The 27421-nt window shown below is 45.2% G+C and overlaps 1 protein-coding gene and 1 long non-coding RNA gene across 3 annotated transcripts in view; one reads left to right on the top strand and one right to left on the bottom strand.

The window, feature by feature from the left end:
- LOC147010083 (uncharacterized) overlaps positions 1-27421 on the bottom strand; it is an 84179-nt gene that overhangs the window by 40987 nt on the left and 15771 nt on the right. The gene's annotated exons all lie outside the window — the stretch shown is intronic.
- The window catches only part of LOC147010082 (growth factor receptor-bound protein 2), a 61932-nt gene continuing 39172 nt past the window's right edge, over positions 4662-27421 (top strand). For both annotated transcript variants that reach the window (XM_085861628.1, XM_085861627.1), the window contains exons 1-2: positions 4662-4918; positions 5078-5242. In XM_085861628.1, coding sequence (XP_085717754.1) covers positions 5165-5242 — 78 coding nt within the window. In that variant the 5' untranslated portion in view covers positions 4662-4918; positions 5078-5164. The remainder of the gene's footprint in view (positions 4919-5077; positions 5243-27421) is intronic.

Genomic DNA, 27421 nt, shown 5'->3' with positions numbered 1-27421 from the left:
TCATCTAAAAAAATGAATATTACCTCAACATTACCTTCACAATGACAACTACCCACCAAGAACAGGATCTCATCAAAAAAAAATATTACCTCAACATTACCTTTACAACGACAACTACACCGCCTAGAACAGGATCTCATCTAAAACAATTGATATTACCTCAACATTACCTTCACAACGACAATTACACCGCCTAGAATATGATCTCATCTAAAAAAATAAATACGAGAAGTGAACGTAGAATTCTTCTAACATTCGCTTCTGACTTTACCTATAACTTGTTCACAACTGTATACGCAATTTCCGGTTACTTCGGCCTGGATTCGGGATCAGCGATCAAATAATGTCAATCACGATTAAAAATTATTTTTTGATGATGTGGGAGATATCTTTATTAAAATCAGTGGAGGAAATATACAGCATGTCTGATATTATTTGGGTCTTTCATGTCTCCGACGATGCCTTTATCTCCCGGCATGCATCATTCCCCATGACAAAAACCGGAAGCAAAAAAAAACCGGAAGCAAAAAAAAACCGGAAGCAAAAAAAAAAACCGGAAGCAAAAAGGTCAGAGGCAACGACACGGATTCGAAATTGCCATGGTATTGTGTTGTTGTTGTTTCCTATTCTCTCATGTGCATGCGTTAAGTATGAAGCTCACTACGTTCGCTATTAAAGTGACCATTTGTTTTTCTCGGCAAAATATTTAGGTAAATGACATGGAGAAATAATTTTATTTTTTATATACTGGTTTTGGCCGTTTGCCAGATTGTATACTTATTACATACTTAACATTCCGTGATGCTTTGGGCTGTCATGTATTGTTGCAGTTCTGGAAACCGCATCCCTCAAACACCAATGGCATCCAACATACAGTGGTCCCCAGACAATTTTTTCATTCATATACGTACAGACAGTCCCTTCCATACTTGTCTAATGGGACAAACGGGACAAGTGCGTTGTGTGAGTCTCATAGTTAGGTCTGATTATATCTTTGAACTAATTCCGATTATTTTTCTCTATTCCTGAGGTAAATCCAAGCAATGGGTCCTTGCAAGGGCCAGCAGGCGCTGCACTCGGACGCCATCTGTAAAAACCGTGGCCGCGTGCCCTTCGCTGTGAGAAGGGGTCCTCACAAAGGTCAGCAGGCATGACCCTTGGACACCCACCTGTAGAAAACCGTGGCCACACCCTTTGCTGTGAGAATGGGTCCACGGGAAGGCCAGCCATGGAAAAAACAACACACCAAATGCGAACAACTTACAGTAGGCACGCGGCGCACTCTTTTCAACGCATTTCGGAGTCTAATAATGATATCTATCTTCTTCTTCATTCCTAATCTCCATCTAATAATTACATATACTAGTAGCTGGCCGTACGTGCAAACCAAAATAAATAAATAAAACTTTCAGACAACCACACAGGCCGTTCCTTCGCTCTCGTAAACGCCGACTGGATTGGGGCATTGTGTTTATCTATAAATGCGCATAAGAAATGGAGAAATTATTAGAATACAGTGAGTCATCACTATCTGGAAGTAGTGCGTGCCCGTACGGAATGTTCACATCATTCCACGAATTATCGCTTGCATTGAAGTAACAACTGCTGTGATACTTACACACACAGAGTTAATTAAAATCAAAATCAAAATTAAACTCAAGTTTACCTCCCTGTCTTTGCTTGCCATGACATTCGCTGCCATTGACCATTGCCACTCCTACGCCACGGTAACTAAGGCGCCCTTTCCCCATCGGCCACGTCTACACAGCAATGTGTCCTGTCATTGGTTTGGTAAATAAATGGCCGCAGCAACGTGTCTTGTCATTGGTTTGGTAAATAAATGGCCATAACTTGGGAACCACTTGTCCGATTAACATCAAACCTTGAAAAGGCACATACTCAGGTCCCCAGCAATATACCTGGCAAGTTTCAATTAGATCAGACCAGTGGTTGTCGAGAAACATCTGTCACACACACACACACACACACACACACACACACACACACACACACACAGATTGCTGGAATTATAAATAGACATATCCTCTTTTTCAATCCAAAGCTTCATCTAATAATTATATCCAATATTTTCCTTCGATTCATGACACAGATCGGGGCTGGCGCCACGCACACCACCACTTTAAATGACCGCATGCTCAATGGCGGCGGACCCACGTGCAGCCCTGGGGTAATTTATTATCACACATAGAGCAGGGCACGAATAACCCACATCTTGTTCGGGTCTGCACATGTGTTTACCATGGCATCTTATCGTTGGTCTTCGCTGACCACCGCGGCCACGGGTGACTCCCGCGGACGGCGAACGTCCTCTCACCTCTCCACCCGGCGAGGCTGCAGCCAGGCAGAGGTGCGCTGTACGGCTCAGGCCGCATGGCTTACAGACAGGCAGCGCATTGACCGGCGCTGACCACCGGTCGCCGTGGACGCCCGGGAGTTCAGTGCAGGGTTATTCGTATCACGGTGCTTGGAGCGAGATGATTCCGCAGCTTGGAACCATCTGGCCGAAAGTAAAGTGGAGCCGCTTCCGGCCATCACGGCTAGGCCGTGTGCTGGCCAGTGCCTAACCAGAGCACCCGATTCGGATGACAACACATCGCTTCGGGCGTCGCCCCTGCCCCGCACCACAGGATCTATAAAAGGACGGGTTGCGGGGCTTTCGAGCGTTCCTCATCTGCTGACTCCACCTTCCTTCACTGCCTCATCACTGGCTCCACCCACCCAACTGATCCTGTCCGCCTTTCTCCACCCACTGGCTTCTGACTCCGCCAAAAGTCCTTCCTTGACACCTGTCGGTCGCACCCCATTTTCTGGATCGACGCTTAGCGGCACGAAGTGCCACGAAGCGGGAGATGACGCACCAGCTGTGAGGGAGGTATCGCCCAGCGGAGCATCCCTCCAAAAGGTATTGTTGGCGCCGTGGGTTAATCGTGCAGATACTGTTAGCCTCATCTTCTCTCCTCTTTCTTCTCAATAACTCTTCTTTATCGGTGTGTGCGTGCGTGCGTGCGTGTGTGTGTGTGTGTGTGTGTGTGTGTGTGTGTGTGTGTGTGTGTGTGTGTGTGTGTGTGTGTGTGTGTGTGTGTGTGTGTGTGTGTGTGTGTGTGCGTGCTTGTGTGTGTCATGGTGCCTGTCCTCATTTTAGTTAAGAGTGTGGAAGAATTATATCGGGATTACTCTGCCCTGTGTCTGCTTTAGTAAGTTGGTTGTATTATTGTCGCACCACACTTTTCTTCCTAACTCTGCTTACATGCAACAATAAACTACATTCACTCTACCACATATCTTTCCTCGTCTGCCTGTTAATAAATTATTCGTAGAAATGTTCCCAGCTCGTTTTTGTCTTTTCTTTCATTGATCCAGCTTGGTCCGTATCCTAATCTAGCCGGGACTTTATTCCCAACGATCCGTTCCTTTTAGCCAGTACGTCCTTGGCAGTGTCGCTCAGCTGCATCTGATCCGATAAAGTGATCCGGTTCGGACAAGGGGTACCGAGGGCGTGTTCCCCGGTAATTTGATCACGTGATTATTTTTTAGGTCACCGGATAAACTAGATGGAGGACCCTAAGTCACGTGGTTGAGTTATTGGCGTTCACGGTCGGTTATCCACCCGCCGAGTCATGGAGTTATCCATGTGCGACGACCTGCAATTCCGGGGAGTCTGGTGGGAACCCGAGATAGCTTCCCCCCCAGGTGGTCTTCTCACCCGACCCCAGGCCCCGCAACAGTATGTTTTCTGTTCTTTGCAACACGAGGTGCACCGGTTTCTGGTTCACACACTTCACTGTATTTGTTTTAAATTCACCGTCTCCTTATTATTCTGTATATTTATGCACAAATGTTTGTTTTAGAAAAAAAATATATATTATTTTGCACTATCATTCAAAAATGTTACCTGGGGACCCAAAGATCCTGTTTGCCCAGAGGGCCCAGAATACCGTCAGTCCACCTCTGGAGGTGCTGCACCAGTGAGTATGTGCTGTTCATTCTCGTTACACGTAGATATTAACGTTAATATTGGTTCAGTGTGCTCGCGTTCAGGTCACCACTCATCAGAGATCCTGTCTCCACAAGAAAAGTTAGTTTTGTCATTTTCTCATCGTGAATTTGACCTTCCCGCCACATTCTGATGAGGTCATTAATAATTGCGTGACGTTGAATTCATTTAAAATGATCACTTTGAGATTATTATGGAGGATGCCATTGATGATTAGCTTGTCGCAGTATTAAAAGTTGCAATTAGCTGAGGGGAAACAAAATGAGTATTTTGATTGTGGAGTTTCCAATATTGCTCACGTGTTTCGCAGACGTACGTACGTACGTCATCGCAGACGTACGTACGTCCGTCATCGCAGACGTACGTACGTCATCACGTTGAAAGTGAGTGAGACGCAATCGGACGCTTCCCGTCGAAGAGAAACATGCGGAAACGGGTGAGCGGGCAACGCACCAAGAGATGTTCCACTTAATTACACGGAAAAGTCCATTGGCAACTTGTTGGGAAACTTTCGCCTCTGCAGTAAAACGGCGATAGTATTTGCCATGACGTAATGTTCCGCAAAATGGACGCGGTGACGTCACGTCGGCAAAAAAAACGTCAGCGCGCTTGATCGCGCTTGATCGCATTTTCGTGACGCCGACCCACAGCCAATGGCACGTTCGCGTTGAGTGACGTCACTCGCCGCCGGACCTCACGAGCTCCACGGCGGAAAAGGAAGAAAGTAAAGATCTGAGGAAGAGTTCGAGTCGCGCGCAGCGCTTCTTCACGTTTCCCGAGCACTTTTTTTTGTTTTCCTCCTTCGTTTTGTCTTTTGGTTATTACCTCACGTGCGCCGTGGTTACCATTGACCGTCGTTGTTGCGATCGTTGCACACCCCGTCCGTACGTTCAAGCGAAGCAGGTTGGTTGGCGTGAGGGCCTCGGGCCGCTTAAATGAAATTGCCATGGATACACGTTCCTTCACCCGTTTATAAAATTAATTTATATATATATTTTTTTTGTTTGTGTGTGCGCTTTCCTGTTTGTCGCCCTCGCCCTTTACACATCGATCTTCGACAAGGAGGACGGCCCGCGTCGGGCCGGTCGCTGGCCGGGAGGGAGGTATCGATAAAGAAGAAGAAGAAGAAGAAGTAGAAGTGCGTCAGTTATGGAGGCGATCGCGAAATACGACTTCAACGCCACTGCGGACGACGAGCTCAGCTTCAAACGAGATGATGTTCTCAAGGTGAGCCGGTGGGGCTTTCATGGCAACTACTGACCGGCTTCTCTAGTTTGTTTTTTTTAATGCCACCTTACGGTCCCTCCGTGCGTGTGTGCGTGCGTGCGTGCGTGTCAATGAGTTCTGTAACTCCCGGGAGGAGGAAGTTCGCCAGACGTTGATAAATTTAAATTGAAGAATGTGCTTTGCTCTGTTAAAAAGACGGCAATTGATGAGGGGGATCTCGACGGAACGGCCCACTTCGATGGAAATTGTAAACACCGGCGCTGACTACTCCGCCATGATTGACATCAAGCGAACGAATGCGAGTCTGCCAACATCTGAGCACTTGCACGTCGAGGTCAGGGGGTGAGGTGAGCAGAGTGAGACGCAAGTTGTCGTAGAGATACCGAATGGATTCATTGTGGGAAGATTCATGGAGTTCCGTCCGTCGGGACGTTAAGCCGTTCGTCCGCTGTGCCGGCACTTAAAATGCGCTCGAGACTCCTTCGTACTTTTCAACACGTGCATGCCATTGCGTGCCCCCGGGTACTGTTGAACCTTCGAGCGGCTTCATTGATCTCGCCGGTGTCGAGATGAATGGATTCATTTGTCGTCGAATTGACAGCTTCCTGTCGAGGAGGATGAGGAGGAGGACGAGACGACAGACAGCACGTGCCGTCCACTGGTCACGTGCGCTTCCTGATTAGCTTCCACATATAGGATTAGGAAACCATGAGGTTTTTAAATATCGTCGTTCTGCTTTGTTCAATTCGTTATCTGTTTGCAGCTGCAAACTTGCTGTTATTGCATTGAGTAGTTTTGCTGTTTGTTTCCTCTTTTCTCTTTCTGTCTGAAGCCCCCCCCCCCTTCAGTACCATGTCGTTTTTGCTGACACTGACAGAACATGCTGTCCTTGGGTCTGTGTTCCCCCTTTAACGATGCTGTACAAATACGGCTTTGCTTTCACCACGTACTCCAGGGCGAGTTAAGTTGCTTCTTTGTAGCCATATTGTTGTAGGTTGTGCTTACATGTGCTTTATCCATTGCAACTATACACTTGGCAAATGCAGACCGTGTGACCGTCCTGGAAGGTAGAAGTACGAGTTCCGACGTTGAGGATCCCTTTGAAATTTGTCTGATGGGTCAGTCCAATTTCTTGCGCTCGGTCTACTTTATCGAGTGATCGTGCCGTGTGACTCTTCGTGTGTGTGTGCTCGTGGTGTTTGTGGAGATTGGCTGTGCAATTGTGGTGCTTTGCCATGTGGAGTCTTTTAAAGAAAAAGGAAAAAAAACAAGTTTTAGGCTCCATTTTTATGCCTCTGCCGACGAAGTTGCCGGAGGCATTCTGCTTTCGGGTTGTCCGTCCGTCCGTGATCGATTTTTCGTTGCCGCGATAACTTAAGAACGGCTGAATGTCGAAGTCAACCTTTGTACAAGGATGTATAATGATGCATAGATGAACTGATTAGATTTTGGAGTCAAGAGGTCATGTTGGGTTAATAATGGTCCGTTACCCTGCTAACTTGTGAACCAGTCATTGGATTTTGTCCAAACTTGACACGAGTACGTTTGATGATGTAAAGATGAACTGATTAGATTTTTGGCATCAAGAGGTCAGAGGTCATGTCAGGTAAAAATGTGATACTTGAGAACAGTTGGAGGGATTTTAATCAAACTTTGCTCAAGTATTATCATGATGTAATTTATCATGTTCAAGTATTATAATGGACAGACGCATATTGGTGGATGTCGAAGAGTTTAAAAAAAAAAAAAAAAACGTTTTCTTATTTCTGATCCAAGGATTTACAAGTAATTAAGGTGCAGGAGGAAGTCATTCAGCCCATAATGCCTGCACCACACCAATACCAGATTTAATAGATCTGTCGATACACCTTCCCTTCGTGTGCAGCCTTTTGGCTGCTACACTGGTACTCATTTTGCCGACCTCGGAAGGATGACGGGCTAAGTCAAGCCACCACCCTAACCGCTGAGCCAACACCAGGTTTATAATCGTTTGAATCGTTTGAAATTGTGAACTGGTCCTCGGCTGTATTCGAATAGAAAGTTGTTAGATTGAGAGCTGCTCAGAGGTTAATCATAAAGTCACACCCAAAAGGTTTCATTTTTTTTGTTGTTGTTTTTTTTTTCTTAATCGTGTTACATCACCTTGATATCCAACAAAATCCAATTCTTGAGTTCTGCATTTCCGGTGTTCGGAAGGGGCAAACTCTTAAAAAGACCCTCAAAACCTTTTTTTTTTTCAGAAATATTTGCACCCGAGGCTCATTATTATTTTTGTGACATCGACATTGGATACGTAAGAAATGTAAACCGATGACATTTGCATGCAAAGAGGACCCTTATAAGGTTTTGAAAAGGGTCTTAATCAGAAATTTGCACCCGAGAATTTTTTTTGTTGCAAACTGCTTATTCTAATGGTATGAAACAAAAATTCAGTCGACTAAACTTTCTGATCCGGCACTTTCGGATAAGAAGGCACCTTAGACTCAAATATGAAGATGATAAGCACCTCGATGCTCGTACTCAGCAAAAAGCTGACAGAAGTACAGAGTTTGGAATGCTAATGCCAGCATTGGATGCAAGTGTTTGCAGCGATGAAAGTTGCTGCATTTGATGAAGCCGGATGCAAACGCATCAGACCCTACGAGCATCTCTGGACTGCCGGAGTCGGCCACGAGCTTCTCGGTCGTGCAGAACAAATATAGGAGACCGGCATGAGAAAATTCCGCGAATTCGCGGAATTCCGCGAATTTATTCACCCAGGAACGTTCCTGAGTTAAGCACATATCCGTTGAGAAAAAAATAGGGGGTATGGGGGGGGGGTTAAGTCAATTGTTGGGAGTGATTTCACTGACGTCATTGCCAGATTCATTAACATAACATTCGGACCACCTCGCCGCATTACTCCTGAAACTGTCACAGCAGCATTAATCGAGCTAGAGGCGTGGTGTTCTGAGTGTGCAAGGCCAAGGTCGCTTCTAAAACATGGCCGCATTCAGTAGCATACCTGCCAACCCTACCGATTTGCGTGGTAGCCTACCGATTTTCTATAGCTCCCAACGCCTTCCGATTTTATTAGTCAGACATACCGCATTTGGAAATTATTATTGGAAAAAAAATAGTTGTGTTTTTTCAGTTTTGCGTTCGTTTCTCACTTCCAAGATCGTATTACACGCGGCTGCTTCTACATTCTACAAAACTCGTGCCTGACCTTGATTTCTTATCTCGTCAGCGATTGGTTATTGCTTCCAAACTAAGCATGACCAATCAAATGGGACGACAGGAAACAGCGGGCATTCATTTCCAGACAATGTGCCATTGGCATTTTCCATTCATGATCAAAGACTGAAGTTAACAGAGAGTAGTCATGGCTTCAGTGCACGACAACAATGCAAACACCAGAAAAGAAAACGACCACCCCCACGCTATGTCAACGAGTTTAAGCCAAGTTGGACAACAGAGTTCAAGTGTATCAAGGCTTCGCGTGAGGTAAACTGTAAATATGTTATGAAATCAGAGTGGCCAGTCATTTCATTCATAAAGATGTATCAGTGAGTTGATGTAAACTCTTGTGTACACGTATGGGCACATACATGTGGAGCTTGGACAGTCAGTAATTTATGGAAACGTGACTGATGATCATGATGTCTTAGAAAAATAAAGATTGGTGAGTAATCAACCATGTTAAGTTTTCTCTTTTTCACTCTAAAAATGTGTTGATTTATTTCAGCTAACTGTGGTCTCAAAATGCAGGAGATTGCACCATTTTGCTTCATTTTTTTGAAAAATTTTCCAGGGGGGGGGGCATGTCCCCGGACCCCCGAGGGACGCGTGCGACGCCAGCCTACCGCTTTTCCTTCAAAAAAGGTTGGCAGGTATGCAGTAGCCGCAGGCTGTCCCGGGATTGTGATGCTTGTTTGGCTGCACTAATTGACAAGACTTGCAAGAATTCCTGGAAGTGGGAATGGCTGGAGCGTATGCCATGTGGTACGGTGGCTTGTGGGGCTTTCATTCAAAAGATAGCCCAGCCAGGAAAGGCTGTATGCACATGGTGCCCAAAGGAGATTGTTTATGAAGGACGTGGGTACAAGTCATTGGAATCCCATGCGGAGAGCAAGAAGCATCGTGATATTCAGAGAATCCGGGCATCCAATTAGTCTTCCTGGTAAATATAGCCTTGGGCTTTATACATGTACACAGTAGACATCTATGCTGTCAATGTAGTGTAGTGTGGTGTGGTGCACTTTCACTACAGTAATAAATTATGTTAATTGGCAAGCAAGCCACAACTCAGAATTGGGTCAATCTTGTTTACCACCAATATCACCTGGCAATGACTAATAGTCTGAGGCTCAGTGTAATCACTGTACCGGTCACTGTATTCACTTTCTGAAGCACGTATTATAAATGGTGATTGGCTTTTCTTTTTTACTCTGCATTGGCTTTGGGTTTTGCTTTTTCTCCAGGTGTTTCCTCACCTTCTGCTACCTCTTGCACTGCTGCTTCTACTGCCCCATCCCCTGTACACCAATGCCTGCTGTACCAATAGGTGACAGGTATCCAATGCTCAAGCCATGGTCCTTGCCTTCCTCGCACAGCATTCCCTACCATTCAGCCTTGCCCCTGATCTGATAAGCCTGGCCAAAGCACTCAACCTGGATGCAAAGGCCCTTGGTCAGCTCACAATGGACAGAACATCTGCTTCCTACAAGCTTAGGTTTGGACTAGGACATACCATACATCACCAATTGATATCAGCACTGCAGAGGGAATACTTCTCTCTGAACATTGATGAGTCAACAAGCACAAACCATCAGAGGGTCTTGTGTGTCCTGGCCAGTTACTGCAGCCCACTGCATAAGCAGGTCATAGTGCAGCATCTGGAGTCCCTTGTTGTGATCAAAGTGGACAGTGCCTCGTAGCACCAGGAACTGGTTGACTTGTTAAAGAAGTATGAGCTACCCTGGAAGAACTGCATATCCATCCTCATGGACTCCTGCTCAGTCATGCGGGGATCCAAGTCAGGAGTCGAAGTTTGCATCAGGGAAAACAATGCCCCACACATGTTGGACTTAGATGGGGACTCCTGTCACCATGCTCACAATGCGTCCAAGAAGCTGAGCGACCCATTCGACAACTTCGCAGAACGCATGCTCTCTGACATCGACAATGACTTCAAGTGGTCACCTGACTTAAAGCACTTCTTGCAGGAAATCTGTGGGCTGATTGGTGTCAGGTATACCATGCCAGAGCGGTATGTCAGTCACAGGTGGCTCTCTGTGTATGATGTCAGTGTTGACACTCTGCGGCTGTGGGATGCCTTTGTTGTCTTCTACTTTGGCTTCCTCTCTCAAGTTGATCGCACACACTACTTGTCACGGGATGTGGAGGTCTACCATCGCAGCACGTAGACACAAAAGCCAAGGAGAGAATACGCCAGATCCATGATGTTCTGAAGAAGAAGAATATGACCAAAGATTGCAAGGCACGAAAGGAGCGTATACTGCAGCGAGTCTTCCACAAGAAGAAATTGATGACACTGATATTGATGTTCTATATATCAGTGTTCCCGCTGCTGAAGAAGTACGTCCTCCTGTTTGAGATGAAGGCCCCACTGATCCACAAGCTCAATGACCAGCAGGTGGACCTTGTCCGAGAGTTCATGGCCTGCTTTGTCAAACCTGAGAAGCTGCCATCCTCAGGCAAGAGACTTCAGACCCTCGACCTGGATGAGAAAGCCAACCTGCTACAAGTGAAGAAGATGTTTCTTGGAGTTGGTGTGTCTGAGATTGTCAACACTGCCCTTAGTGGAGATAGAGAAGTGCATGACTTCTTGCAGTGTGGAGAAGGCCTATGTGACATGTGGAAAGTACCTCCAGAAGAAAATGCCCCTGCATAATGCTGTCCTCAGAAGTGCCTCAGCAATTGATCCACTCAGCAGAGGGCACACTGTCAGCCAGGAGCAGCTCCTGAAGTTGCCACGCCTGGTGACAAATGTCCTTGCAGCAGAGGAATGTGATGCCTTTGAACTGGAGGTTCGGAGTTTCCAGATCGACTCTAGCCTGCCACCAGCTCAGGAAGATGAGTCTGCTCGCATCGACGACTGGTGGACCAAGGTCTTTGAAGGTGGAAAGTACCCCCTTCTCTCAAGAATGGTGAAGGCTCTGCTTTCCTGTTTCCATGGGCCACAATTTGAGAGTGTCTTCAAACTCATGGGAGATGTCTTGGATGTCAGATCACACTGACTAAACATGGAGACCTACAGCGCAGTGATGGGTGTCAAGTACAATCTTCGATCATCAGGAAAAACTGCAGTGGAGTACTACAGTAGGACTGACAAACTGCACAGTCCCATAGACCTAGACCTGTGCAAGAACATGAGGGGAGCCTACAAAACCTACAAGGCAGAACTGGCAGACAGGAGGGACAAAGAAGAAGAAAGAAGGCGAGAAGTGGGTGCAGTTGCTCTCAGTAAGTTGACCAAGCGCAAGACCAAAGAACTGGCTGAGAAGGCTGCAAACAAGGCAAGACTTTCCCACCAACCTGCAAGCAAGAAAAAGCACAACCTGAACCAAAAGACAAAGAAGTGAACAATGTTCAGTGGTTAGGTGCCTGTCGACATTATCGACTCAAGAACTCAACAACTAGTTGATGTAACAGTGTTACCAATTGTGAACTTATTATGCAAAGTTTTAGTGCAACTTGTTATCAATAATTATGCAAACTTATTATGCAACTTGGTATCAATTATTGTCAACTTTGTTTAATTTGCTATAAAGACAATGAAAGAATACTACCCTACAGATTGATTCATGATTTGTACAATGAATTTTGACAACAATTTACATTACAACACTGATTAATAATTTGCAAGATGAATTTCATGTCTTCAATGATTGTCTTCAGTGCTTTTACCCTGCTAACAAGGACAACACTATACACAATCCTCTTAAAAGGGACCAGGAAATGCAGTAGAATGCACGTGAGAACACCTGGAACCTTTAGCGTTCTCGGGCCTGGGCGGCCCCCGAACCCCGGCCTAAAAAATTTTCCGCCTCGGCCCATCGTTTTTTTTCGGCTAATTTTTTTTTAGACTCACTCTCATGCCTGAGGAGAACTTGGAATATTCCGAATGGAATGAAGTGGTATTCCGGTCACTCAGTGGCTTGAACCTTCAGAGCTCTTTGAGTCGCATCAAGAGCGTACATTACGATCCCCAATTGTTGACTGCATTCTTCTTCTGCACATCTGTTAGTGGATTACAACGTTTCTACCACCATGTCATTGTTTGTTGGTGATCTGTATTTTTTAGCCAGTAGAAAACAACCTGTTTTGGTAGATGATCAACGAAGAATCTTGCATTGAAGCTGACCCACATTGGGATATTCTCTATATCAAGCGCATGTGCAGCCAGCCAGAGTAGATCTTGGTTTCTCGCTCAACCGGACAAGTCGGGCAAATCTCTGAACTTGATGTCTAGGAAATCAAATTTGTCCATTCCAGGTTTCTTTCAGTGTGGGATGAGAGGCGCATTCTCAACCGCTAGTCATCACATGCCCTTTTTGCGACTACTTGGACTGACTGGTAAAGGCGGAGGCTCTTCCGTCGCACGATTTCCTGGCATATGTTCATCAGCCGATTTTGTCTTCTTCCTGGTAGGTTATTCCCATCGTACCATGCAGGGTTTGATTCAGTTCATCGTATTTATCAAAAGTGTTGGCTTTTGTACTCGAAGAGTGCTCAAAAAAAAATGTTGGTTGTTTCCTGCCAATGGCTTTACTTCAAGGTCCTCACAAATTGCAACATATCAATCAGAGGTGCTCTGGTCTAGAGCTACCAGTTACATATTTTTCAACGTACTGGCATATTTCTTCAAAGGCAACGGTTCAATTATTCAGGTATTGTAAACAAGTTTCTCCAAAAGTCGTTCGGCAGCTTTGTTCTTAGAGCGACAACTATGGTGTTTCTTAGCTTCCTTTGCTCTCAAATGTACCGCAGTGATTTTCACTAGTACGTTGGATAACTTAAATGTCTTCACAATCTCCCGTATTCTATATTCAGCTTGTTTTGTTTCAATATCTTCAGGGAACTGTTTGGTCCCATCGTGTCGCTGCTTAGCATACCTCTCACAAAATATGCTTTCGGTCGGAAAGATCTCCACATTTGATGGTCTTGTAGACGGTGACAAAACGCTACTCAACTGGTTGGACCGAACTGGCTGCTGAGGAGTGAATGGGAATAGCAGTGAAATTCTTGTGGCACTTACTATAGCGACCATGATGTGCCGATGGGTGCTCCGGTAAAGCTGCAATGATACTAGGAAATACAACACAGGTGGAGGCCATTCAGCCCATCATGCCAGCGTGAACACCACACGAATCCATCCACACAAGATGCAAGGAAGAAAATGCAAAAATGTGGTTTTCATTAATGAAATAATAAAAAAAATGTTTTTTTTTGTTTGTTTTTTTGTACTTTTTTGTTGTTGTAGACTTGTATGTATATATGGATACAAACAAACACAACATAATAGTGATCGAAGCTTATCGTGCTGCACTCTTCAGGGTAAAAATCGCAGCAAGTGAAGGCGTGTGCTTTATACGTAGGTCTCGATAAGGTAGACGCTGATTGGTTCAACCGTAATGACGTCACGGTTAATCCGAATGCCCATCAGTCGGCTCATCATCTTCACCTCGAGCTCCCATTGTCTGGAGCAGAGTTCGTCGATGATTGATGTTTGTAACCACATCCTGGAGAGAGACCCACCTCACAAACCAGCAATGTTGTTTATGAGTTTAAGTGCCGATGTGAAGCTCGGTACGTGGGCCGCACAACACTAAGATTGGCTGATCGGATCAAACAACACGTCCCCTTGGCGATTCGAAGAAAGATTGTGAGGGTTAGAACACAACCAGTGCGAGCATGTAGAAATATGCAGCAACCACCGGCCACTGTACCTGCTTCATCTGCCATTGCACAGCACCTGGTTGCCAACCCTATCTGTGCAGACCAGTACAATGCAGATATGTTCAGGATAATGAGCCGAGGTCGGAGCTCGTTTTATTTACGTATGTTGGAAGCAACCTACATCCTTACCACCGATCCAATATTATGTCGTCAAAAGGAATTTGTATGATCTCTGTCTCTTTCAGCATGGAAAGATCAAGGGAAGTATGGTAACAAATGGTGAATGTACCTTTGGGGAAACCCATCCCCCCCTCCCTCCAGGATGTGGTTGCAAACGTCAATCATCGACGAACTCTGCTCCAGCCAATGCGAGCTCGAGGTGAAGATGATGAGCCGACCAATGGGCGTTCGGATTAACCGTGACGTCATTACGGTTGAACCAATCAGCGTCTACCTTATTGAGACCTGCGTATAAAGCACACACCTTCACGTTCTTCTTCACTTGCTGCAATTTTTACCCTGAAGAGTGCAGCACGAAAAGCTTCGGTCACTATTATGTCGTGTTTGTTTGTATCCATATTAAAGTTCTGTAGTACCAAACATCTGTATCTGTATATGTATATATATATATATATATATATATATATATATATATATATATATATATATATATATATATATATATATATTGTTGGGTGGTCACGAGACTACCCTTATTCTCAGTTTTTCCGTCTGTATGTAATGGACAGCTCTGGAGGCCAGAGGAGTCAACCGATTTTGATGAAACTTGACAGGTAGGTTCATACCAGGATCTAGTTCTATGCTTTTGAGCACTGTTGCTGTGGACTCCACCGTTGCCTAGCAATGGGACTTTGGAATATGTGAAAAATCCTAAAAAAATTATTTTTTCGAAAATCAAAAATCGGCTTCCATGCTTTTATGCGCACTATAATCAACCTCTTTGTCAAAAAATTTCAGCCCGATCTGTCAAAAACTGTATTACTAGTATGCAATTATGTAGCGACCACCCATCTCGCCTACCGGCTTGTTGGGTGGTCGCTAGAGTACCCTTATTTTCACTTTTTCCATCTGTATGTACGTTTGTATGTTTGTTTGTATGTTTGTTTTTATGTAATGGACAGCTCTGGAGGCCAGAGGAGTCAACCGATTTTGATGAAACTTGACAGGTAGGTTCATGCCAGGATCTAGTTCTATGCTTTTGAGCACCATTGCTATGGACACCACCGTTGTCTAGCAACGGGACTTTGAAATTTTTGAAAAATCCTAAAAAATCAATTTTTTGGAAAATTAAAAATCGGCTTCCAGGCTTTTATGCGCACTATAATCAACCTCTTTGTCAAAAATGTTCAGCCCGATCCGTCAAAAACTGTATGACTAGTATGCAATTACGTAGTGACCATCCATGTCGCCTACCAGCGTGTGTGTGTGTGTGTGTGTATGTATATATATATATAATATTATTTTCTTCCCCTCATAGGAGGGGGCGAGGGCTTGGCTAAAACACACATCAACCACACAACCCCCCTTGACAAGACCCCCACCAGCCACACTCCATACACATGCACACAATCACCCATCAATGCTAAAACTACCGAAAAGTCTTATCAGCATCTCCATACCCCTCTATCCCCATAACTTCCAGGTACCTATCTAATTCTAATTTAAACTTATCTACTTTTTCTGCTGCCACTACCTTTCCAGGAAGACCATTCCATGCATTAACTACTCTCTGAGTAAAAGTCCCCTGTTTTGCTACCGTCTTAACTCTCCTCTTCTTTACTGTCATGCTATGGCCCCTGGTCCTATTGTTACGAATTGGGAAGCTTACTGCACTCAACATTCAGGTCCCCATAACTCAGTTATTTCGATAAGTAAATGTGGATAGATAGCTCCCTTTCCCCTATATCTAAATGGGAATTAAGTGTGCATGCGCTGTGAAGTTATTTTATGGATAGGATTTTTACACTTGTAACAACTACAACAACACCTTCGCTCCATCCTGACACTCTGCTCGCGGCATTGTCCGCGTTCTTCATGAGCACGAAGCGGTTCGTTCTGGCCTGGCGCCAAATAAGGGTATGCGTCATTTTTCAGCCAATGGGCACAGAGCGAGCTCCAAGAGAAGCAGAGCCTCTTTGGGGGGCGGGGGATCGAGACACCCCCCCCCCGACCAATCATGAAGAGATGACCGATTTCCCCCGACGAATGAGGGGTATGGAGAGGTGAGACACGTCCTCCTCCCCCCCCCCGCACCCAACGCCAGAGAGGGAAGAAATAGACGGGACGGCGCGGTCATCTGGTTTCTGGTCTCACCTCGTCGCTGGCTTCTGGTGTCTTCTCGTCGCTGGCTTCTGGTCTCTTCTCGTCGCTGGCTTCTGGTCTCTTCTCGTCGCTGGCTTCTGGTCTCTTCTCGTCGCTGGCTTCTGGTCTCTTCTCGTCGCTGGCTTCTGGTCTCTTCTCGTCGCTGGCTTCTGGTCTCTTCTCGTCGCTGGCTTCTGGTCTCTTCTCGTCGCTGGCTTCTGGTCTCTTCTCGTCGCTGGCTTCTGGTCTCTTCTCGTCGCTGGCTTCTGGTCTCTTCTCGTCGCTGGCTTCTGGTCTCTTCTCGTCGCTGGCTTCTGGTCTCTTCTCGTCGCTGGCTTCTGGTCTCTTCTCGTCGCTGGCTTCTGGTCTCGTCTTGTCGCTGGCTTCTGGTCTCGTCTCGTCGCTGGCTTCTGGTCTCGTCTCGTCGTGTGCCGGAGGAGCGTGCTGGAGCCCGACGCTCCCCTCCGTATCCGGTGCTTGCAGCGGCATCGAGTTTCGGGTTCAAGTCCCGCCGAGCCGGATCGTCAAGGGCCGCACGAGGCGGGAAGGTCCAAGATAGCTCTGGTTTCCAGCTCATCTTCCCTCGATGGGAACCTTCAATAAAGACCATTGGGGTCCATCTTCTTTTGGGTATTTGTGTGTGTGCGTGTGTGTGTTCTTGGGCCCCGTCTTCAAGTAGAATTGTTTAAGTGCCTTGTACATTGACTGCATTTCTTATAGTCGGATAACTCTGCTCTTTGTGTGTTCCCTTCCCCCCCATTATAAATAAATCCCCTGTTAAATGTTTCAGCTCGTTTCTGTGTTTCTTTCATTGGTTTAGCACGATGCGTGTTGGGAAATTGGGAAGCGGAAAATTGTGCATTTGGACCGACGGACCGCGGTAACCTTCCGCTCGGGTTACGCACGGTTCGAGCACGCTAACGGCTCGTTCCGCTCGAGCTCCGCCGAGGGTGGAATTCCCCGGTAGTTTGGACGACGTGGGTATTTAGGTAAATTGAAATTGGCAATCGACCCTATCCCACGTGGTCGACCTATTGGCGATCTACAGTCTGATAAGGGACCCATCGGCTCCGGATTTATCCGGGGTGACAACCTATAAATTGCGGGTGTTCGGTGGAGCCGACTCTACTGCTCCACATAGCGGTTGTGCTCGCCATCAAAACTCGGCCCCACAACACTATCACTGTCTACTCTTGAATAATTCATCTGCACTTATTTTATCCCTACCTTTCATTATCTTAAACACAAAGGTCATCGACGTATCAGTCACCCACAGACTATCGATATTTCGATGTATCGATTCGGAAGCATTGAGAATGTTCAACCACTTGTAGTCTGTGAACAGTTTTAGATTTTTGATTTTGGATGCACACACATATGAATAATGCATTCTGTTGTTTTGACAATACGTGTCGGTGGTGCCTTCATAGCTGATGGTTCCGATATGGGATGGTTGCGTAGCAAGTGGTTCGATGGTGGATGAGTCCAGGTTATTTGGAAGAATGGATATCTCCGAACCCGGCGTGTCTAAAATCATGTACATTGCATGTTTATGGAGTACATACAAGGCAATGGTTGACTTCAAAACCTACTTATGCATCATCAAATAAAATGTGCATTTTGGTGTCTGTCTGTCTTTGTTTTTTCTTTTTTTAGATCTTCGTGGAGGATCTCTAAGTCTTACTCATGTTGTTGTTCTTGTGGACTTTTTTTGTTTCGCAGCCTACAGTTTTCATCGAAACGTCCTGAAACTTGGCGTAGATATGTAGAAATACTCTGCGCAGACAGTAACCATCTCCGATTTTGAAAATTCCTCCTAGAAAAAAAGTTATGACGTCAAAATATCTCCGCTAATGGAAATCGCCTAAAAAATTATCTCCGTAACTAGGCAAGCTTTTTGAATTCTGTTTGCGGGAATCGAACAGGGCATGAGCAGAGATGAATTATCTCACATATGATACATCACTATGACGTCATATCAATCTTTATGATGTCATTCCTATTTTTTGACATTTTTTGTTTCACAACCCAGAGTTTTCATCGGATCTTCGTGAAACTTGCCATGTATATGCAGAAAGCCCATGCGCAGACTGGAACCATCTCTGATTTTGGAAATTCTTCCTAGAAAAAAAATTGACGTCATAATATCGCGCTAATGGAAATCGCCTATACCATTATCTCCGAAACTAGGCAAGCTGTTTCAATTTTGTTTGCGAGAGTCAAGCCGGGCATTAGCACAGATAATTTATTGCAAACCTGATACATCACAATGACGTCACATTCGTTTTTATGACTTCATCATTAAGAGGACGAGGATCTTGGCTCATTCAAGCTTGTTTTTTTATTTGACCGAGATGTATTCGGTCGTTACTTAATCCAACTCAACCAAACTTGCCAGGAGGACTAAAGGTCACTCGATGGAGGTTGTAGCGACTTGATTTGCCCTCCTCCCCAAGAGGGCTTTCCGCCTTCGGAAAAATCCATGTAAAGATGGCTAATCATGGTATTCTTCCAAGGTTGCTTCTAATAACAACAGTAATTGATGTTTTTAAACTTCGATTTTGAAAATAAATAAATAAAGAACAACACCAATGATGATTAATAATGTTATTACGGAGGAGGAGGAGGAGGAGATTGGGACCATACTCTGTGCAGAGCGTTGGTGCTGCTTAAGGCCCTGTGACACCTTGACGTTTTAGCCAGCGTATGGCAAGGTATCAAAATGTATGTAAAACGCTGGCGTACGCTGAACTATTGATGTTTTTTAAAAAGTTTTTGGCGTATTCATAACGAGTTGGACGTATGCATCACGTATTAGTAACGTACACAGAACGTTTCGATAACATATAGATAACTTATATCAAGGAATGCTGAGCGTGTTGTCGGCGTTCACAACCTATGCCCAACGATAGTCTAACTTATGCATAGCGCGGCAGCGTATCGCCGATGATCACGTGGCGTAGGCTATTAATAGGCTGCGGCTCGACGATTCAAATCATAACTGCACTAGACATCGAAGTGTCAAGCCGCTGTCACACCTTGACGTTTTAGCCAGCGTATGCCGACGTATGAAAACTTTGCCGAATACGCTGGCACATGTCGAATACGTTATGGGTAAGTTTTGTATACGTTAAGAGCATGCTGAAGCACGCTGGCATACGTCGTAGTACGCTGAGTATGTCGACAAATTTTCAGCATGTTGAAAATTTTTCGACATATGCCAGCATATGACGCACGTTCCGCATATGCTGGCCATAAGTTGTAGGCACGTTACGCGATCGTTGACACACGTGGACACACGTTACTTGTAAGTTACTCATAAGTCGAAACACGTCAAGGTAATGTTTAGCGTCAGTGTTCCAGACTCCCTGGTGGTTTTTTTTTTTGGTTTTTTTTTCTTCGGTATGACGGTGATGTTGACACTTCGATTTCTAGTGCGGTTATGATTTAAATCGTTGAGCGGGAGCCTATTAATTATATTATAACCGCAGGAGAAATCGAAGTGTCAACATCACCGTCATACCGAAGAAAAGAAGAAAAAAAAAAACAGGGAGTCTGGAACACTGATGCTAAACATTACCTCGACGTGTTTCAACTTATGAGTAACTTACAAGTAACGTGTGTCAACGATCGCGTAACGTGCCTACAACTTATGGCCAACGTTTGCGGAAGTGTGAGTCATACGCTGGCATGCGTCGAAAAATTTCAACCATGGAAAATTTGTCTGACAGCTCGGCGTACTACGATGCATGCCAGCGTACTACGACGTATGCCAGCGTACTACGACGTATGCCAGCGTACTACGACATATGCCAGCGTGCTCATAACGTATACAAAACTTACCCATAACGTATACAAAACTTACCCATAACGTATTCGACGTGTGCCGTCGTTTTAGACAAATTTTTCATACGTCGGCATACGCTGGCTAAATCGTCAAGGTGTGACAGGGCCTTTAAGCAGTCTCCTTGCCTTTTGGGCACAATCCTGGACGGGTCGCTACTCTGACACAGTATACCAGCATGCTGGTACTCATTTTGCTGACCTCGGAAGGATGACAGGCCGAGTTAACCCCACCTGGTATTATTACAGAATGATAATATTAATGATGTCCCTCCCCTCTCCCCAAGGGATTTTTTTTCCTCTTTGGGTGCCGTGTCAATGTATATAAATGGTGTAACATGGGGCAAACCTTCCAGAAGTAAAAAAAATAAAATAAACTACAAACACATATGATTACCTTTTTTAAACAGTCGCGACTAGCGTTTAACACGAAACTGAAAGACATCTGGAGGAATCCCGACATCCTTGAGGCATTCTGTGCTTATCACGTTCACCACAGACTAACGGACGCGAGCCTAGATCGACTATACTAATCTATACACCTGAGAGAGGATTGCATGACCCTTCCTGTCGCTCCTGTCGGGTGTGGGAGTACTAGTTACATAAAATTACCATAATTACCTTCGCAAAGTTCGTTTGACGAAGGTATTGTATTGACCCCTGTGTATTTATTCATTGGTAAATATGTGTGCGGACAACATTGCGCAAAAACTGCTGGACCGATTTGCATGAAATTTTCAGAGATGATGTGCAGTTACTCAAGGACGCCAGGCGAAGCTTTTGGGAGCGATCGGATCAAAGGTCAAGGTCACAGAAAGGTCAAAATCGTTTTTTTGCGATTAAAGTGTCAATTTTGTTCCGATTTACATCAAATTAAGTCCAAAATGTTCAGTATTCAAATCCCGATCCACTGATATAGCGTATGGTATAGTGTTTGCAACCCTAGTTAGTCTGTGGAAGTCAAAGGTCAAGGGGGTCACCACAATGGAGTTTTTGATTGGGAAGCGTTGTGGACAACATTACACAAAAACCACTTCGCAGATTGTCATGAAATTTTGTGGATGTGTTTGGCATCACGAGAGGACAAATCGATTAGATTTTGGGAGCGATCAGATCAAAGGTTAAGGTCAAGGTCACAAAAAGGTCAAAATCGTTTTTTTGCGATTAAATTGTCAATTTTGTTTTGATTTACAGCAAATTAACTCGAAAATGTTCAAAATTAAATTCCCCATCCTCTAATATGACACATGGTATAGTACTTTTGTCACCCAAGGCAGCAGTTGGGGGTCAAAGGTCAAGGGGGTCACACATATTCACATTTATATCGGAAAGCGTTGTGGACAACTTAACGCAAAAAAACAAAACGCAGAGAGGCTTTAATTGTTTTGGATTTGTTTGGCATCATGAAAGGACAAATCCATTAGATTTTGGGAGCGATCAGATTAAAGGTCAAGGTCACAAAAAGGTCAACATCGTTTTTTCATGATGAAAACGGTTAATATGTTTCCGATTTACATCAAATTAACTCCAAATTGTTCAGTGTTCAATTCCCCATCTTCTGAAATGACACAAGCTATAGTACTATTGTCACCCTAGGTAGCGGTTGTGGGTCAAAGGTCATGGGGGTCACGAAATGCCTATTTGTATTGAGATGCGTTGTGGACAACTTATTACAAAGGTAACTAGTGGCTGCGGCGAAGGTATGTGCTCTACGAGTGCCCGTTCCAGTTAGAATTGTAATAACATCGGTACTTCAGATCGAATGTATGTAGACGTTGAAGCAATTGTGTGTGTTCAGGAAACACAAGTACATCTTAACCCTAGAGAGAGAGAAAAAAATGTCCTTGCCTCCAATTAACAAGGGGTTGAATCCATTGAAGTGTTACTGTTATCGATTTTGTTCAATTGACGAAACTCAGCTCCTTGGTACTTCTCTCATCCGCCCCTTCTGTGTTGGGCCATACGTTCAGATGGAGTGGTACATTGGCTCTTGTGGACCCTTCGAGCCTCAGGAGCCTTCTTATCCAAAAGTGCTGGATGTGAAAGTTTCTTGCATTGCATTTTTGTGTCATACCATTAGAACAGGGCAGTTTGCAACAACAACAAATTATTGGGTGCGAATTACTGATTAGACCCTATTTGTACCCTTTTAGGGTCCTCCTTGTCTGCAACTTGCCAACATCGAAACTTCTTTCGCACCGAATGATTATTCACACGTATCTTTCTGATGTGTTTGAAGTGGAGATTTGCTCGGGCTCAGCTGTTTTGATCGAATCTTTTTCAGAGACCCCTTTTCGAACCATTTAGAGCCTAAGGGGCGTTCTTATCCGAAAGTACTTCATCTGAAATTTTCTTTCATGCATTTTTGTTTCATGGCGATTGATTGTAGCTTTTTGTTGCAAAAAATTTTTCTCAGGTACAAATTTCTGATTAAGACTCTTCTTTAAACCCTTATAAGGGTCCTTCTTGTGTGCAAAATGCCGACGATCTTCGTTTCTTATGCGTGTTTTGTATTTAGTATCCAATGTGGTGGAGGTAATAAAATAATAATCAGCCTTTGGGCGCAAGTATTTCCAAAAAAGGGTTTTAAGGGTCTGCTCCTGAACGCTGGAAATGCGGAACTCAAGAAATGGTTTTTGTTTGTCAAGGTGATGCAACACAATGAAGGATATCAACCTTTTGGGCGTGACATTACGATTAACCTCTGACCAGCTCTCTGTTTATATGTGGAGAAGGTGTACGCTGGTCCCTTGAGAACATGGGTGTGACACTCCAAAGGAAGGGATGAGGGACAAAATATCAGGAGCAATGAGGGATGTTGGGAGGATTGTAAGGTAGGAAAGGACCTATGGGATGGACAAGATGAATGCAGAAGCAAACACTCAAGAAGGAAATACTGGAAATTGGGGAAAAGTGCGTTTGGAGGGGGTTTGGGGGAGAGGGTTAACGGGGGTAGAAAATATAATGGTTTTGCATTGGGGACAATCTGATATAGTGGTGAACAGCTGTCTTGAAGACCTGTAGGGGAGAATGAAATTGAAGAGAATGTGGAAGTTGGTTCCACAGACAGGAACCAAAAAATGAGGAATGAATGAGTGGAGGTGAGCAGTGATTCTGGATTTTGGGAGTTTCACCAAAAGGGGGTGCTTTCAGACAGCATGTGTTTGTGTTGAGGTGTGGGGGGGGGGGGGACAGAAAGCAGGCTGGCAAGACCAGAAATGAGGCGAAAGAAGACAGAGACCAGCAACCTGTCTGCGATGGCGAAGTGATAGGCCCATCGACTCGACTTCATCGTGGGAGATTCCAATAATATTGAAGGCCTTGACTTCCACAGCATAAAGCTGAGCAAGATGTGAGGCATGGAAGCCAGCCCAGAGAGGGAGAGGAGTATTCCATCAAACTGTGGATGAAAGCTTTAGAAAGCACCTGTAAAATGTGGATGATGCATAGCACTGATGCATAGGAGTTCAGGTGTGCTAAGGAAGGACTTTGCATGACCCAGGGCGCCCAGTTGGCAGCTGGCTTTGCACGACAACTTAGAAACGTGGGTGGTTTGCCCAAGAAAGATAATGGCTGATCGTGAGATTCAAACGTTTGAGTCATTGAACTTTCTCAAGAGGAACTTGTTGAAGAGGATTGTGTTGGCAGCATCACCAATGTATAAGAAAAATATTGCAGGAAACCCAGAATGGAGTTTGTCCTATGACTCATTGTGGTTGTTTATCCTCATATCTATTACCACCCTTGCATCAGGATATCACTGTGACTGTGGCACTACATTCTTCCTTTTTCCTCTTTTGTTTTGCTTTATCTAGCTATGCCAGATATGTACACCTTTTCTGCTTAATTTACAGGATTCATTTTGCTGGCTGTAGAGTGTTGACAGATTGAAGTGGGGAACGAGGGGAGTGTGTAGTGCTGGAAAGGAGAAAGCGAGTGGCATGGTACGGGACCAAATGGTACAGGAGAGGTGACTGGAGAATAATGAGTAATCTGTTATCTATTATTCCCTTCCATTTTCTTTGAAGTAAATAGTGAGGTTTTTATGTTCAAACTCGTGGATATTGTTACGGATTTTGGAAACCTTGTGCACACAAGCAGCCAGAGTCCCCGTAGTTCAGGCATTTCGATAAGTATGTGTTAATAGTTAGAATCCTTCCTTCTGTCTAATGCAGTGGTTTTCAAACTTTTTTTTAGTGGTGACCCAATTTCAGAACCTCTCGACATCGCGCGACCCAAAAGATTCAAGACCCAATTCATAATATATAAGATAAGATTTCATATGACACAAGAACATTTACTGTTTACTTTATTCACCATCGTCATGTTTTCATAGACGAGTAAACGGAGAATAGCTGACAGTATCCAAATAGTACAGTTGAATGTTTCAGAAGTTTAGTCCGAATGACATTTAGATATATCAGTGAGAAGGATGAGCCTGTTTTTCAGAAACCAACTTCTCTATTCATGGAAAAGTAGATTACAATGCCAGGATAATATCATGCTCCATTTCTAGGCGATTTCTGTACTTTGTTTTAATCACCACCATGGTGGAGAACGACTGCTCACAAAAGTATGATTAAGGATATGGCATGAGAACCTTAATGGCGTGCCATGACAGGGTCGGGTACGACGGCAGCATTTTGCACCAGAATGTCGGCGGAAGAGCCTGCGCTCCTGAATCGTGCTGGAGCTGTACAAGCTCTTCCTGTGCTGTATCATCTTCATCAGCAATCGAGTCCAGTGGAGCCGTGAAAGGGTCCCGAACCACAGAGAAGGACTGCACATCCAGCTCAGGGAAATAGTGCTCAAACTGTTCAATTAGCGACCGAAGGTGACAGGCTATCTCCCCAGAAAGACTGTCGAGCTCAGTATCATCGTACAGGCAGGTCGTTAGATGCTCCACCAGACGGGGGTAAAAGGCTGAAGCGCTTAACAGCTGCTTTGTCTGCCAGTAATTTTAGAGTCACCAGAAATCCGCTCATTTTGTCGTGAAAAATCATGAGGTTGGCGTCTTTGCCTTGGAGGGAGCAGTTGAGGACATTGAGACTTTCAACGATGTCAACGAGATAGCACAGTTCTGACAGCCAAGAGTCCGACTCGAGCAACACTACCCATGCCGTTTTCCCTTGTGTGCGTAGAAACTCCTTCAGTTCATCTTTGAGTTCGTAAACGCGCAGAAGAAGGTTTACTCGAGATAACCATCTGAGTTGAGTGTAGAATAGTAAATTATTATGGTCGGCGTCCATCTCCTGGCAGAGTAGCCTGAATAACCTAGTGTTGAGGGCGCTCGATTTGATGTGATTCACCATTTTTACGACTTCTGAGAGCACGCTCTGGAAGGTTTCTGGCAAAGTACGAGAGGCGAGCGCTTCTCGATGAATCATGCAGTGTACCATGGAGGTCTGAGGAGCCACCTCAAGCAATTTAGCCTTGAATCCAGAACGCACTCCTAACATTGCTGGCGCGCTGTCTGTTGTAGAACCGAGCAACTTTCCGAAGTCCAGATCAAGGTCATGATAAAACTGCTCTACTTTCCCAAAATTGTCCTCATCTTTGGTGGTGGCCTCCAATGGCTTGATGAGCGGTGGCTCATCGACAAAGTTATCAGCCTTTATGAAGCGGACCCAGATGATGAGTTGCGCATACGATGCGATATCAGTGGACTCGTCCAACTGTATGGCGTGTCACGGCAATTCATTGATCTTCTGTACGACCTGAGCCGTTACGTCCAGACTCATATCTTCAATTCTGCGTTGGATGGTGTTGTCAGAGAGGGGTATAACTGCCAGTTTCTTCGCCGCTTCCTCCCCAACCATCAGAGATACCATGTCCTTTGCACATGGCAGCACGAGGTCTTCTGCAATGGAGTGAGGCTTTTTAGTCTTGGCAACATGGAGTGACACTCGATAGGAGGCCTCTAATGCCCGAGAATTGGTCTGATGGCATGTACCCTCTCTGTCAAGATGCGTATTCTTGAGTGCAAGAAGTTTCCGTTCAAAGAACGCTCTCTCTCCTTATCCTGATAAGGCGCATGTTTTGTAGTCAAATGCCTCTGCAACTTATTGTGTTTCATAGACTCCGTAGAAAGAACTTCGAAACAAATCACACACTGAGGCCTTTGTGCCCCACTTTTATCCACCACGTAGTAAAATCCAAGGTCCAGAAATTTATCCTGGTAAGAACGTTCTTGAGATTTGCTGGTGGCCGGTGCTGCCATCACAAATAAGGTCTCGAGTCGTATGTGGAGACGTGAATAGACGTTAATGATAGAGTCAGAGTCTGATTCTGAGAGGCTGTGGATCAAACCACTAATTTCCCGCCAAAATGAACCGCCCTTCAGTGAGCCCGCGCATCAGCTGGATCCTATTCCAAGCGTCATGTTGAGCCGGTTCCCATACTTTGAACGAACCGTTTATATTACATCCCGTAAAAGCGAACACCGATCGAAAATAGACAATTTTTTTTCGCTGCAAGCGGACGCCCGCGACCCTACGAAATTTGCTCGGCGACCCCGCTTAGGGTCGCGCCCCTGGGTTTGAAAAACGAAGATCTAATGGGAATTGCATGTGTGCGCTACGAGTTATTTTTTAGCTCGGTTTTTCCTCATCAACAACAACTACTACTACATCCACTACAACAACGCCACCATCCCACACTCGACCTGTCGCCATTGCCCACGTGTTTTCAGCTGAAGGCGTGGGCGGAGCCTCCAACGCCTTAGATCGAGGCTCTGTCCCAAGGAAGGGCATGGACCGTTTCCTCCAGCCAATAAGCGATGAGCGAGCATGACACGCACGCCCCAGCCAATCGGGAGGTGACCACGAGTCATCCGACAACCCCTCATCCAATCAGGAGGCAAGTGGGAGGAGAAAAGACCCCTCCCACCTCAGAAGAGTCGAGTGGTTGTCTGGATCAGTGTTGGGGAGACAAGGGTGCGTTCTGCAGCATCATGGCGATTGCGGTCTGCGGTCTTGGTGGCGAGTGTGGCTTGGTCCCGTTCGTGGGTCGTGGGTTCGAGTCGGTGAAACCGCTCAAGGTGGGGAGGGACCCTCTCTACCGAAAATAGACCCACGAGGTCGTGTGTGTGTGTGTGTGTGTGTGTGTGTG

The sequence above is a fragment of the Eptatretus burgeri genome, chromosome 17 (genome assembly GCF_056783735.1).
Source record: "Eptatretus burgeri isolate ZD-2024b chromosome 17, Ebu_testis_v1, whole genome shotgun sequence".
Classification (NCBI taxonomy): Eukaryota; Metazoa; Chordata; class Myxini; order Myxiniformes; family Myxinidae; genus Eptatretus; species Eptatretus burgeri.
Note: the sequence above shows the minus strand (reverse complement) of the source record. Positions and strands in the feature narration are given on the sequence as shown.